This window comes from Triturus cristatus, chromosome 8 (assembly GCF_964204655.1).
Source record: "Triturus cristatus chromosome 8, aTriCri1.1, whole genome shotgun sequence".
In the NCBI taxonomy this organism is placed as follows: domain Eukaryota; kingdom Metazoa; phylum Chordata; class Amphibia; order Caudata; family Salamandridae; genus Triturus; species Triturus cristatus.
Window position 1 is genome coordinate 1423527189 of NC_140591.1, and position 15541 is coordinate 1423542729.

The following is a 15541-nucleotide window of genomic DNA, read 5'->3' on the forward strand; positions in this document are numbered from 1 at the left end:
GTTTAATGTTGTGTCATAAAAGACATTTTCAATTTCTCCTAAAAATTGGGACAACATTTTTTTTTTTTTTTTGGGTTGGTTTTTGTGGTGATATATATCACCAAAGGGGGGATTGCTGGAGCAGGGTTTTCTATTGAAAATTTATTGAGATTTAAACTCCAGTTTATGTTATATGTCATGATTAAAATTACTAATTTATAATCATTAATTATTAATTTTGTTAGAAGTCTTGATTAACCAACATTACTAATGAAGAGAAAATTACACGCGGGAATGCATATATGTTGCTTTATTAATGCGTGAACTAAATTGGTGAGCAAATTAATTAAATAAGTGTCGCAAAGGTGCTATTTGTTTCGTGTTTGCGCTTTAAAATAACGTGCTCTAATGCTTCTTTGTGTTGCAGCTGGCTAGATAAATACATACACATAAGGGTATTAGTGGGAATTAACACTGTATAATCATTACGATGTGGTAACGTTGTTTTGTGTTTCTTTTAATTAAGATGGTTCGTTTTGGCCTAAACCAAGATGGCCGCTATTTACAGCCTGCACTCGAGTGATTGAGATTTGACAAGAGGCCTTGCTGAACATGGTTGGAAGTCACCTGACCACAGCCTCTGTCTGAATTAAAAGTTTCCGTGAGGACGGCAGCCCCGGCCTTGCTTCCATTTGCCCTTGGAAAAGAATAAAGCCACAATGAACTGAGATAACTTGCGGTGGCTTCACTATGGTACCAAGGAAGAGCATTCATAAATGTATCGTTCCCTCAACTCGAGTTTCCTTCTTCTGTGTTTTTATTTTTGTGATTTTTCTGAGCGGAGGTTTTCTAAATGTTGCTAAACGACATCCTTTCCTGCTCGCTCTGCTCAACTGCTCAACGGACATTCAGAGTTTGTTTGTTACTTTTATTTTGCAAGTTTTATTATAAATAATTTTAGACTAGGGAGGGTCTAAGGCCACTTCTTCCTGAACTTATGTTCGTGAGGATCGATGCTGATCGTGAGGACGGCGACTCGGGAGACTTTACTGAGAGACCTGTCCTGATCCATTTAGCTAGAATAGGTAACTATGAGAATAATGATTTTGCTCTTGATTGACTTTCATTTGAATTAATTTAGATAAACAACCATTTGTTTGAATTCCAGTGTCGGGTGGTTATTTCTTTGTCATTTATTGAGTTTCAAATGTATTTCCTGTGTTTAAAATCATGACTCAGGACAATTTCTTTATGATTGCATTGACCTCGTTTAGATGCAGATTGGTTTAGGTTTCTCTCTTATATTCAGTGTGGATAGAGTAATAGAATGAATGTCAGTGTGATGGGCCCTAGCGTATGATGAGTATATGTGCGCGTGACTGTGGATTTACTCTGTCCGTGGAAGTAGGGAGATTTTATATGCGCTGATCTGCAGCATAAAATGTTATAAATGTTTAAATGTTATACCATGGTGTGTCCCCAAATCTACAAAAACCATAAATGTTGCTGTAAGGGGCAAAATAATAGATAAGTTGAACAACTTTACGTACGCAGGGAACCATTTCAACAGTCAGATGAATTGGGAACCACTTATTACAGCACGGGTAACCCTGTCCCACTACTATCATATGCAGATGGCACAGTGTTATTGGCAGTGACAGAAATATCCTTTAACAATTGATTAATGATTTTACCGATTTTATGTTGTCGTTTGACTTAAAAGTCAATTTTATTAAATCTTATACCATGGTTTGTCCCCAAATCTACAAAAACTGCCAACTACAAGTTTTGAAAAATACATTTATAAAAAAGGTTATTTTCGACCCCCATGAGAGCCCCGACATACTTTTGTCATCAAGAACTGGGGTTAGGGTTCGTAGAGGACAGAAGAGGTCATGCACTTCTGCTCTTATTGGGACAAATTTGGTGTCTGACGAAGTAATGTTCTCAGGGGAAGTAATTAAAGATTGTATTAATCCAGACAGCGCCTTAGCGAACCCATGGCTTCACTTTGTAAGAGACAAATTCCAAGTGGTAGGACTGGGGTACATTTATGACATCCCTGAAAGCATTCCAACAAATGGGAAAGTCATCATCAAAGAGGCACGTCACTCTAGGGCCAATATGCGCTACTCACAACACGAGGAGATGGGCCTCTCATATGTGCTTCCCGGCCAACAGCAATTCTATCTAACCTTTACCACCCATGTACAGAACAGTGGGGCATATCAACAACAACCGGCGATAATTATCGCTAAGCGCACTTAGCGCTAGGATAATTATCGCCGGCTAGCGTGGATTTTTATCGCTGAGATAGCGTGCTATTAGCAACGCTTATCTCAAAAGCGATAAAAATCCTAGCGCTAACTGCCTAACGTGAGATTATCGCTGGAAACCCAGCGATAATCCCACGAAGTTTGGCGATAGCTTGTTGATAGGGCCTCACAAACTTAGCCATGATATCCACCTTCCATAGGATATCATGGCTAAGTCAGTCCTGAAGCAGGCGTAAGGAAAGTAGCGATAACAGGGGTTATCGCTACTTTTCCTGCCGCTATGCTTCATAGTGTGGGGCTTGATGATAGGAGAAATGTCGCTTAGCGACATTTCTCCAGTCATGTCAGGTCAGGAACGCCCACTTTGCATCTCATTAGAGATGCAAAGGTGGGCGTTAAGATTTCGTACGGTTAAGCAAGGTTTCACGCGTTAGCGTGACCTTGCTAATTAGGCAATAAAATTATCACCGCTTAGGATGGGTCTATAACCTTATGCCCTGCCCGTGTGAATATTTGGCAAGCCAGAGCACTATGCTTCTGATCCTATTCTGCCCCTGTACAAAGAGGCGAGAAATACATTTTTAGCCCCACTTTGAAGGGAAATCTGCCCCTGTACATATATTTATGGTTTTCATGTGCTGCACTCTTTGGTCACTCCTGTTATTTGCACTGCAGGATCCAATTATATTAAAGTTACGATGGCTATCAGAAAGCATTACGAACTATAGCGACTGAACGAGAATGTTGTAATTTCTCATTGTCAAAATTTACACTGCTGGAATTTTTAACGGTCTGTGTAATACTATGTGGTCCTAACTTTTTACTCTATGAACTGAAATTTTCAAACCACAAGCTCTTCCCTATGTATCCTATTTTCTGTGATGTTTTACGAAAGTGTTATACAGTTCTTAAACTGTAATGTTTTTATTTGTCAAACATTTATGGTTCTTGGAACCGAAATAAAGTTATTCTTGACTTGACTTGACCTGGCTTGTGTTGATGCTTTTTGAATTTTTATTCAGATAAGCTTAAAGAATGTCACTACCTTACTATCAGTGCTGGGAAGATCAACATCACCTGTGAGAGTAGATTATGTGAAGAAGACAGTCATTCTTAGAGTGTCTTTGCTGGGGAAAATGTTCTCTATAGTCCAGTTATTGGCACTGTTGAAGTAAGTCTAGTCCCATAATACATTCAAGGCATATATTCGTAGACATTGCTTTCAAGAGAGAACAGAGGATCCAGACAGGTCATTTCTCCACTCAGCAAAATTATAAGAAGAATTTAACCCAGAAAGATAATAACTACATAAAACTACATGTTACATACAAGTTTGTAAAAATGTTTGGTCTCATTGAACCTCCTTATTCAAGCACGCCATGGCCACTGCCTGCTGTACGTCTTTGCCTCTGGGTTGACTTCTTCCACAGGATTCCCACAAAGGCCCTTGCTAATCTGATACGGCTTTAAGCAAAGAGCAGGTGGAGAATAGATTGCATTATATTGCATGGTTTGTATTGGGTGTCATAACTCTGACCAGGCAGCAGAGCCCTCAGAGTTCAGGTTTAATTGTCCTTTTAGGAGGAGACTGTTTCAGAAGTGTTGGATATAGAAGTGCTATATGTGTAAGATTCAAAACTATTTTTCATAGTTGGTTTGACATGCTTTTCACTTGTGTGCTAAAGAAAATATCCTTTGATTTGAATTAATTTCAGCAAATGTGTGTTGTTTTGCTGATACTGCGAGGTTAGATGCAGACCAGAATATCTGATTACAAATTTGTAGAAAGGGGTATTAATGATCATACCAATACCTATCATACTATTTGGAAGTGGAAATGATTGACTGACTGGATGATTTTGTAGGAGGTATTGTCATATCTTTCAAATGTGTGGTACAGTCAGTAGTTGATACATCCTTTAGCTGTAACTCTTGCTTGTTCTATGTAAGGTTTTATTTTTGCTGATGTAAGCATGGTCTGTCCCCATGGAGTGTTCGGTGAACTGTGGATGTGGCTTCAAAAGTGACCTGTCAAGCTTTTGCCATTAACTTGAAATGCGTCCTGGTGTGACTCGGCTCAACATCAGTAGAATGGGAGGCTGTCTGGCACCCACATTTTTGTTTCACTATAGTTTCTTAGGTATTAAAATGAAAACATCACTATATAACCCATTGGAATAGCTAAGGTGCCCCACGCAATAATTGCCTTTTTACAGATGTTTAGCATACGTTAAGTGATCAATTGTTTGCAAGCACAACATTCTGGAATCAAGAACAAATGCAAGTTAACCTTCAAGCTATACAATGATTCATGCATCTTTAGCATCACCACATCAGGTGAGATGAAATGATGACCTCCATGTAGGTAGTGGACTGAGGTAGGTGTGATAGGCAGGCTGTACTTAACATGAAAGAGAAAGGCAATAGGAGTTGCGGTGGACGTTCCACTGCAGCACCCATTGATTTTGACTTTGCCCCCAATTTACAAGGGTGCTGTATAATTGCGTTAAGCAGCAAACATAGAAGTTGCAGAACGCCATGAATGATTGTTTATGTGCCGGAAGGTCTCCCATCCCGCTCATAAAAAATCATTGTGTGCTGGGAGACCTTCCTGCACATAAACAATCATTTCCTCCAACTCAGGTCCCCTTAGTTGGTTAAAGGATGCCTGCGTTGGCGCTTGGCAGCGGAACTCAGCGCCAGTGCTAGTGGAAATGCAGGGTGCCCGCCATTCTTGTGACTGTGGCACATTACTGCCTGCATTTTCAATCTGGAGAAGCGCTGTGCCAACAATTTTTACTTAACGACGCGCTTCTCCATTCTTTTGTAAATATACCCAGGAGTCTCTTTCACTTTTATTCACACACAAACACAGTTACACATTCTACAACACTCACTACAACACACTTACCTCATACACACTTTCGCTGTTTCTCATTCTCCTGCTGGGCTAGTGGCTTAGTGGACTAATGAGGCCACAGTAGGGGCCTATATTTGACGGGGAACAACCTTTACAACGCAACTTTTACAACGCATTACCATTACAACGAAACTGTTACAACGCGAGTGCATTGACAACGCAGGACATTACAACGCAAGTCTTTACATCGACTTGCACTAGATGGCGTGCTAACATTAAAAATAGTGTAGTTTACTATCCCAACACCTTCCCTACTGTTACGTGGACTGGAGTTGGAATAGTAAATTACACTTTTTTAATGTTAGCACGCCATCTAGTGCAAGTCGATGTAAAGACTTGCGTTGTAATGTCCTGCGTTGTCAATGCACTCGCGTTGTAAAACTTTAGTTGTAACAGCATGCGTTGTAACAGCATGCGTTGTAACGTCATACATCCATATTTGACCTCATAGTCGCAGGTTCAAGTCCTGGTGTGTCCACTCATCATCATTTCATCATCCTGAGGCTGATAACTGAGTAGCATTGAGTTGGGCAACACTAGGCATCTGTTATTCAGCACCAAGAAACCCTTGGGTGAGCGTGTGCCTTACAAATACACATGTGACAGACTAACTCACACACACACTTCCTGTCACACATTCATACTCACACACACACTTCACAAATGCACTAACTAACAACTTTGGAATGATCTTTTTTTCTTATCTTGGTTTCTCCTTGGTGACTGCTAGCAGCAGGGTAGGACGAATATATGACGTTACTTCACATGCGTTTAGTACGCATGCCATTACTACACGGTCGTTAGTACAACCACGTTTTAAGTTCGCATTCCTTTCCTACGCAGTTCGGAACAACGAATTACAGTAGGGGGTGCTGGATGTTGGAATAGTATAATTTACTATTCCAACTCCAGTCTATGCGGCCACTAGGGAAGGTGTTGGATTTTAAATCCAACACCTTCCCCCCCCCTAACGCAAGTCGCTGTTCTGAATTGCGTAGTAAAGGTTTTCTAAGTAACAACGCGTGCGTACTACCATCCGCGTAGTAACGGCATGCGAAGTAACGCCTGCTAAGTAAATGCCGTTTACCGGGTAGGACACTGTCACTGGACATAAGAAGCAGAAATGCAGGATTACTGCACTGCAAATCAGCAACCAGGCAGGGCAAAAGATACCCACAGAAGACATGTATTAAGCCATTTCCCATTTTCTAATTTTCTAAGAGAGGACTTGGTATCCAGCACCTGCTGCCCTGTGTCACTCCTCATTGCTCTAAGGAATGCACTGGTGAGTGGCATGACAGACCCATTGTAGGTGATATACTGCATTGCCTGGGGCTTCCACGGTACATCCACTACATGGAATGAATTGTACCTGTGTGAGTCGAACATAGTTGGATTACCCCCTACACATGTGCAGTCAAGACATCTGCTTACACAATGAGATATTCTTAAACAGCATTTATTAGAGGGATTGTGAATTAGCCCCCCTCCTCCCCCTCCTATAATCAGGAGCCTCAAAAGGCCAATAGGGCTGACCTGTGTTGTGTTGTCAATAACACAACTAAATGAAATGAAGACCAGTGTGACCAGAAGTGAGGGGCAGTATGAGGAGGCTCAAAGGAGGCAGGTGAACACCCCGACGCCCCTATCGATGAGATGAGTTGTTACTGCTCCATCTCCAAAAGGACTCTTTTGAGGCCTGAAATAACTGCTCCAATGATCATTGCTGGGGATTGGAGCAGAAGCGTGCATCTCCTTTCCTCCTTGGCCAAGTTGTTGACCAGCTTTCTTTTTTTCAGTCTCTTGCTTCCCACTAAGAGACCTTCCTACATGCATTTATTGTGGGAACTAGTACTCCCCCCTCAATGTTTACTTTTTTCAGGGGACTTGGAAGAGCTGGGAGATCAAGTGATTTCTGACTCATCTTTAAGAAAACTCTACACTTTGGAAATCTTTATCCCTGGTCCATACCTGTGAGAACAGATGTGATGCCAATGAGAATCCTGTGGGGAGCTGTGTTTAATCAAAATCTGAATTCCCAGTATATGATTACTATGACAAGACGGTGTTGGCTGATTTTGTGGAGTCAATCTATGTGAAGGTTGATAGTATTGGCCTCTGTGTTGTGATGTACAACTGTCAGAGGTGTGTACACTCTTGATTTTGGGGTTACGAGCTGGGGCAAGGACGTGTGATATAGAGTTATAAAGATTATTTGTGAGAAGTCATGCCACTACCTAAATCAAGCTCCATGTATTTCACAAGTTCCAGTACTTACAGCTAGCTCATGCACATATGTTCCACATCCCCTCAGTTACTGTAGTCAGAAACTCAACTATAAAACATTGCACATCCCATCCATTATAAAAGTTGAAGCCACACACTATATCTACATAGTATATCCCCTGTGTCACAGATGTGACAGTCACACATTGAATGCATGTTGCACATCCCCTCAGTTGTAGATGTCACAGTCACACATTGTATGACCCTTACATAGCCCCTTAGTCACACATGTCAGAATCATAGGCTGCATGTACCGTGCACATCCCCCTGTTAAAGATATCAGAGTCATAGGCAGTACATACCGTGAACATCCCATCTGTTACAGATGAAGGAGCCACACACTGTATGTATCCTGCCCATCCCTCCTGTTACTGTGTGCACCCTGCACAGCCCTGTGTCACAGATGTTGGAGTCACAGGCTGCACATACGCTGTACATCTCCTTTGTCACAGATGTTGGAGTCACAGACTGTATGCACGCTGCACATTCCCTCTGTTACAGGTGTCAGAGTCACAGGATTTATATACCCTGCATTTCATTTATGTTACTGAACATACCTTTGCTTTTTATTTCATGGTATGTTATGTTATGTCAGAGTTTTTCATAAAGAAAACAACAGCTGCCCAAATCGGTATTCCCAGAGCTATCAAGAGAATAAATGACAGATGTGTCCAATGGATGGGGCATCTTGGAGACTGCACGGAGTGACAGGTTATTAGATCCTTGTGCTTTTGAAGCTGTGTATGAGTGATAAGGTGTTGTAGTGCATGAGGACTTTAACTTGTGGGCAATGCACAGAGCCCTACAGTCTGTCTGTCTCTTGGTGGGTAGCCAATTTAGTTGTGTGAGAGCCAGGCATTCCCTCAGTTACAGATGTTGGAGTCACAAACTGTACAGACCCTATACCTACTTTATATTACAAATATAAGAGTCACACACCTCATGTGCCCTAAACATCTGCTCTGTTACAGATGTAGGAATCACAGACTGTACAAACCCTATACCTACTTTATATTACAGCTATAAGAGTCACAAACCTGATGTGCCCTAAACATCTGCTCTGTGACAGATGTAGGAATCACAGACTGTACATACCCCACACCTACTTTATATTACAGATATAAGAGTCACACACCTCAGGTGCCCTAAACATCTGCTCTGTGACAGATGCAGGAATCACAGACTGTACATACCCCACACCTACTTTATATTACAGCTATAAGAGTCACAAACCTGATGTGCCCTAAACATCTCCTCTGTTACAGATGCAGGAATCACAGACTGTACAAACCCTGAACCTACTTTATATTACAGATATAAGAGTCACAGACCTCATGTGCCCTAAACATCTGCTCTGTTACAGATGCAGGAATCACAGACTGTACAAACCCTGAACCTACTTTATATTACAGATATAAGAGTCACAAACCTCATGTGCCCTAAACATCTGCTCTGTTACAGATGTAGGAATCACAGACTGTACATACCCTGCACACTTCCTCGGTTTCTTATATCAGAGACAAAGACGGTCTGCATTCTGCATCTTGCCTGTGCAAAGGATGTCAGAGCCATGCACATACATACCTTGCACCTCTCCTCCATTGCAGAAGTCAGAGTCGCAGCAAGCTCTGCTGATTCTTAAAGAGGAAAGTGAGTTTTTGAAGGTCAGGTCTCTTTCACAGGTTGCTTTGCTGGATGGATCCAGACAGTCCTTGAATGCAGTTAGAATAACAGTATTCCCTGTTGGCAAAATGCATATTGTGAGTTCCAGAGCAGACATGAGTAAGCAGTGTAGATGAAACAGCTGCCCTCTGAAAAAGCAAGGGTTTGGTGTTTAAAATTTAACTCGGAAAATGTTTTTCAGCAAATGTCAATTTTATGTAGGGAGAAAAATTCCTCTTGAACATTTTTGAATGAGGTGCCCCATCTCTCACCTCCCTCAACAATGCTCACTTAATGGAAATCTGTCACTGATGTCACTCTCAAGCCTTTATTACTTTTTCCACAATTCTAAACTCCCATATTTTTGGCCATGGACTGTTTGCAAATAAGTACTTTGAAAACAGGCAAGCAAGAGAACTGAGGCTGGCAGGGTTGAGATATTTATACCAGACAGCACATATGAGTGAATCACAAGCTGCTGCCATGTGACTGCAATGGAAGGGACTTTGAAGGCCACAGAGGCAGGTTACAACCAACGCATGAATGGCCAGAAGCAGTTCTTAATTTGTGCCGGTGCTTTCTGGTGCTTGGCACCTGCACTTATTTCATATCAGCGGCACTTATTTATGACAATCCACCACATGGTGGCTCTGCCACTCTATATTAAAAAAAGCACATGAGCAAAGTGTTCAACAATTCAGTATAGGATTATTAAAATATGAATACTAGGGTGCTTGCTCAGGCCCATTCTACAGCTTTGGCTCACATAGTATAGTCCAGAGTGTTATACTTTTAGGACTGTAATGGTATGTAGGTGCTGTTGGTCCTGGTATCTGGTAGCGCTGACAGAAGCTGCAGCCAGTGCAACCTGCAATCAACCTGCAATGGCCTCTTAAGACATATCTTTGGCTGCTGTAATCATGATTGTACACAATGAGCACTGGCCATCATGTGGACAATGAAGTCACATTACCAACATGTGGCATGCGGCACTCACCCACTGTGCTGTTCTCCAGTCCTTTGATGCAGTGAGTGACGTCAGCAGAGCATTGCTTGAAGACCCCTGAGCATTGGCTGCTGCCGGTAGCGAGACACTGCTCGCAAAACAGGCAATCTGCTGGGAAAAAGAAATGAATTCTAGAGATCTGAATATAATTGTGCTTAAAATTCAAAACGTAGAAAACAAGCATAGATGTTATAGACTTAGAGTGAATGATTTAGGAATAAGGAGAAGCCAAGAGACGTCTGGGGCTGCATCATACATATGGGGCGTTTTCCATGTTTGCACCAGGCACATCTTTTTAATGTGCCATATTAGGATGAATGGCAGCTGCAACATCATGCTGTGTTGTGAGCAGTGAATTAATGTGAAAAACAGAGCGGCTGCTTTGAAGGTGCTCCATGTTTCACAGTGCAGGCGGCTCCCTGCCCGCACTTTTACGGGAGATTACAAATCCCCTTGCAGGCAGGTGCAGTGAGTGGGTCCGTGGGAGCCCCTTTCCCCTTCAGGAACGGAGTGCAGATCACTATTTGTCAAAAGACGTCAAGAGTGAAGATGCCGCCCCGGGAGCACACATAAACATTGACAACCGAACAGGAACCCTTATACAAAAGCGTAGTAGCACGTATTCCAACCCTACCCTTCAGGGGGCTGCCGTCAGAGGGCGCACTGACAGCGTGCCATGTTTTAGTGCTCCTCTGGACAGAGTTTCTGTCTCTGCACTACATCTGTAATACGGCACGGGCGCAGAGACAAAGGGATTCCCTCATTTGAATGTGCCACACTCCATGCAAATGTGTGAATGCCCTCTGATGATAGCACTGGCGCTTTATGTGTGCCAGCGCTACCGTTATTACAGAAGGGGATACACAAGTGTCTAAGCCCCCTTCTGTAATACCCAAGTGCCTGGAGTCCGCAAAGCAGGCGTGAACGCCCGCTGAGCCCCAGGCGCACTTCTATGATATGGCACCTGGTGGTCAAGGGTACAAAATACAATGGAAAATAAAAAAAATGTATCCGAGAATTCTGGCTGTTTGGAGAGTAAAAAAGTGAAGGAACATGAACAGAAAATGGGAGAGATGAGCAGCAGCTGGGGCAATAATATTATAACAGACTGAGACAGAGAGAGAATGACAGAAACACAGAAATGGAAAGAAGGAGGCAGAGAAAGACAGAATACATAGAAAAAGGGAAAAAAGAGATAAGTAGAATGAATTAAAGATAGAGGGGCCGATGTAATAACATTTGAAACAACACACAGCAGCAACCAATGCTGATGTGCTGTGTTACATCAAAGGACAGAGAGCAGACCAGCACAATGTCTACATAGATGTTGTGCTATTTACCTCTCTGCCTGTGCCGGAGCACTTGCGGCTGCCTTGTGCCATGCACACGCACTTGCACCATAGTGCAAAGCAGTGAGTGTGATGCCTTGCATAGGTTTTGTACTGGAAGCCTACCCTTCCAGTACAAAATGTCTATGGTTAGACATAGACAAAAGATATTACACATCTGTACGAGTGCTGGGCATCACAACTCATAAGTAAAGAGGGAAGTGATTGGAGGAAACAAAAAGTATATGTCAGATGACAATTCTATGACGTGCCATGTGATGCAATAAACTCTGCAGCCTACATATGACATTTTACCTTCAACCGCAATGGTGCATTTAATGAGTCAACTTACTTACTGTACTGTCAAGTAAACCAATGACCTAAAGCCATCACAGTTTTGGGGACACAACACATATTGTGTCATTGATGCACAATGCACAAAGTCATAGTAGCAGAAAAATATGGATCCCTGACATGTGGATAATCTAGAAAGACCACTCAGGAAAACCAAGCTTCCTATAGTTGGGTTCCCCCTTTTTTTACTTCCTGAACTTCTGACCTTTTCTGTGATTCAAAGTTGCTGACCAAGCCTTAGTCATAAATGTTCAGCTTAAAAGAGCAACAAAATGTATCTAATCTGAGCAGAGCTGTCATTTTTCTAAGTACACTGTTGGAGTGAAGTTAAAACCTTTCATATTGACAACTGCAATGTAACTTGCTTTTCCACGCGTATGCTTTCAGGAGAAAATATTGCGACACTGTTTCCAAAGTGATATCCTAATTAAGAATTTAATTTTCTAACTTTTGGTGAGAAGTTCTATAAAATATCAATTTGCAGCACACATTTAATCATCTATGGAACAGGTTTGTCCGGCAGGATTATGTTTCCCTATAAGGTAAACCTCGTGTTCAAATATTAAAGCGAGAGCTCAGTTATCGAGCAGCATGAGAGATTGCACATTCTTAGCTCACCTCACTTCAGGCAAAATCTGTTTTTCAAATGAATAGCACACAATCGGTACTGGCAGGATAACAACCCTAAACTCATTTGCCGTTGAATAACCTTTTTTGGACACAGGCAAGATACACTATTAACCTGAGTTGAGACACAAGTCTCATGTTTGGTGGAGCTCAAGTCAAGGAACAAATTAGACTTGTTGGTACAGATGTTGTTCCATATTTCATGACAAAAAAGGAAGTCTTTGGAAGCTGAGTCACATTGACGTAACGTCCTGGAGGAAACACCTGACAATTATAATTCTTCAATCGGTATTATCAGCAATGCCTGGATGGTTCCACCACTTCAAACCTGACGCAATCCAAGCATCAAAGCATCAAAGCACCTGAGACAGATGAAGAAGTTAGGAATGACTAACTGCCTGAGAGGGGACTGTGAAAACAAGACTGGGGAAACATTTGCTTCCACCTGTGTCTTGACGCTGTGGACACAGGTCTGGATGAACTAGCCACGTGCTTCTCCACACCCCCAACTTTCAGGCAAGTTTTGTTAGTGATCAACTTATGGAAACTGTGAGAACAGATGCTCTGAAGATGATGACCCTCGATGCTGCGCCTGTTGCAATGTTTGAGACAATAACTGACTGCGTTGTCACAGGGAGAAATGTCTCAGGGTACAGGGCTAAGAAATGTGGCAAGGTCTAGCAAGGCAGAACCCCAGGCAGACCCCCAGGGAAAGTTGGGCACCCTCTGAATACTCCACGTCACTGCAAATAATTCTACTTATAGCCCACCTTAGAGCACACCGGGGGCGGGGGGGGATCCTTAGGACAGCACCAGATTTTTGGATTGTGGGTGGAGATTCCCCTGCAATTACAGGTTGTCCAAAACTGAGAACAACAATGGAACATACAGGGAAAGACAGGGATAAAGGGAGCACGGGCAATCATATGATAGTAGATAGAGTCAGCTAGGGACATTTCAACTTACAGCTCATTTCTGGAGAAAAGTTAGCTCGGTCCTGACCGTTACACTCCTCATATTTATGTGCACCTTTAAGTGAACTCAAAATAATTAGGACTGTAAAAGGGCATGCTCATCTTACCTCCAGTTATCAGTGCCTGGAGCACTGCCACAGCTGCAAGGATGGCCCTCATGTTGCTAAGAGGGTAAGGAGTTGGGTGATGAAGTCTCTGTGCCTAGGTCCTCTGTTCATCTCGTGCTCAGGACATGTCTTTTATACTCTCACAGAAGGGGTGGGGCCTATGATACCCGAGCTCTATGCACAGGATGTGGCTGAGCCCTGTGTGTGTGTGTGTGTGTGTGTGTGTGTGTGTGCGCGCGCGCGCGTGTGTGTGTGTGTGTGTGTGTGTGTGTGTGTGATTGGGTGCACTTCTCTGGTTACTGGCATCACTCCTTAGAAATGAAGTAGAATAAACTGTATGACATGATGTAAGGCAGAATTATTGAGTAAATAGGAAATTGTACTGAGGCCATGCTTATAAGTGCAGAGCTCAATTCCATCCAAACAAACACATATAAATATGTGCACAAATCATATCTATTATTAATATAATTTCTACTCAGGGATATTTAACGCAGGTGGAGGATTGACTGCATACAATAAATATCACACCTCTGGGAATTTGGAAAGAAAAACGCCAAAAGTAGAAGCAAGCGTGCAGACTTTGGGCTGGTAAATACGGCATCCATATATGTAGCCACACCACAAGGGCCATAACCTGGAATAAGAGGTATTTAACCAGCCCAGAAAATACTTATATCTTTGGTTAATATTTTGTGCAGTAAATACTTCATCCTATTCCATTCTTCTATTTGTTGTGACTCCTGCTAGATATGGTGCAGATGCTGTTTTGTTGTGTATTATATCAATTATTCATTCATACATTTAAATAAATCTGCTAATTGAAATTCTACCACCTTAATTCTGAGGCAAAAGAGCGCTAAGTCGTTTACCACGGTTAACGAAGATGCAGAGAGCATGCCTAAGAGCATGCCTAAGAGCAGGCCTAAGAGCAGGCCTAAGAGCAGGCTTGTATCACAATTAAATGGTACATTTCATATTTTCCATTTTCTCCTCAGGTTTCCTTGTTCTCTGGTTTCTTGCTCACCCTATCAGCTTCAGTAGCAGACTGAGAAGTGGCCAGCCAGTGCCTTGTTTTACCTCTTTCTGGCATGCACGTCTGGGGGTCTTCAAGGCTGGGAATTAAAAGCATATCCTCATTTAAGAAATGATCAAAACTGGGAGAAGCTGATTACCCTCAGATGTGACCCTGCACTGCACTTGAGCTGTGACTGGAAATGTCACACTGCTCAGGTGAAGCACTTGTGTTGTTTGTGAAAGCATATGAAAGAAAGTAACACAAGTCCTGCCAAGCCTTGTGCTGGCAACGACTCCTTTTAAGGATGGTTTTCTTATAGACATACCAAAGCTTCATAATCGCATTCATGTCTCAAGCAAAAATTAATATAAGGGTAAAAGTCAAACAAGCGTGACTGCAACATTATTGCTTCTTAACCCCTTCTATGCTCATGACGGAATGATTCCGTCATGAGCATTGGTTGAGCTGTGCTCATGACGGAACCGTTCCGTCATGGCCCCGCCCGCGCTCGAACCCTTCAGCACCGCGGGGGAATCCGCGCAGCGCTGAAGGGGTTAAAAGTTATTGGACCAATCTTTTAAGAAGTTAACAGGTTATTGACAAAGTTAGAGCTAGCTTGAAAACGTCTAAAACAATATATTAAGCAGACATCTCCAGTTAACAATGCAACATTTTATTGAAATTATAGCTCACTATTTTGCTTGTCAAAGTGTCAAAGTTAACCAATCCCTGTTTTGTAAATTGTCCGTGCTCAGCTCTACTCAACACAGATTGATCGATCAGTTTCCCAGAGGGTTTGTGAAAATGGTAGGATGATTGGATCATGATCATTTGAGGGCTAACCTCAACATAACATTGACTGATTTACTTATGTCAATTATAAGAAACAAAGACCTAATCAATCATGCTCTGTATACTCCTAGCATTAAAGGTATAGATATTACCTGAGTCATTCAAATTACTTTGGGAGGCTTTCCGTAAATTCACTGTCAGAACATCCACTA

At 42.2% G+C, this 15541-nt stretch overlaps 1 protein-coding gene across 1 annotated transcript in view; it reads right to left on the bottom strand.

Annotated features, from left to right (window-relative positions):
- Nucleotides 1-13604, bottom strand: part of LOC146805859 (uncharacterized) — a 36330-nt gene extending 22726 nt beyond the window's left edge. Inside the window, exons 1-3 of the mRNA XM_085620561.1 lie at nt 13520-13604; nt 10121-10240; nt 9046-9201 (exon numbers count right to left, since the gene is read on the bottom strand). Of these exons, the coding sequence (XP_085476687.1) occupies nt 9046-9201; nt 10121-10240; nt 13520-13571 (328 nt within the window). The 5' untranslated portion in view covers nt 13572-13604. The remainder of the gene's footprint in view (nt 1-9045; nt 9202-10120; nt 10241-13519) is intronic.
- Nucleotides 13605-15541: the final 1937 nt, after the last annotated feature.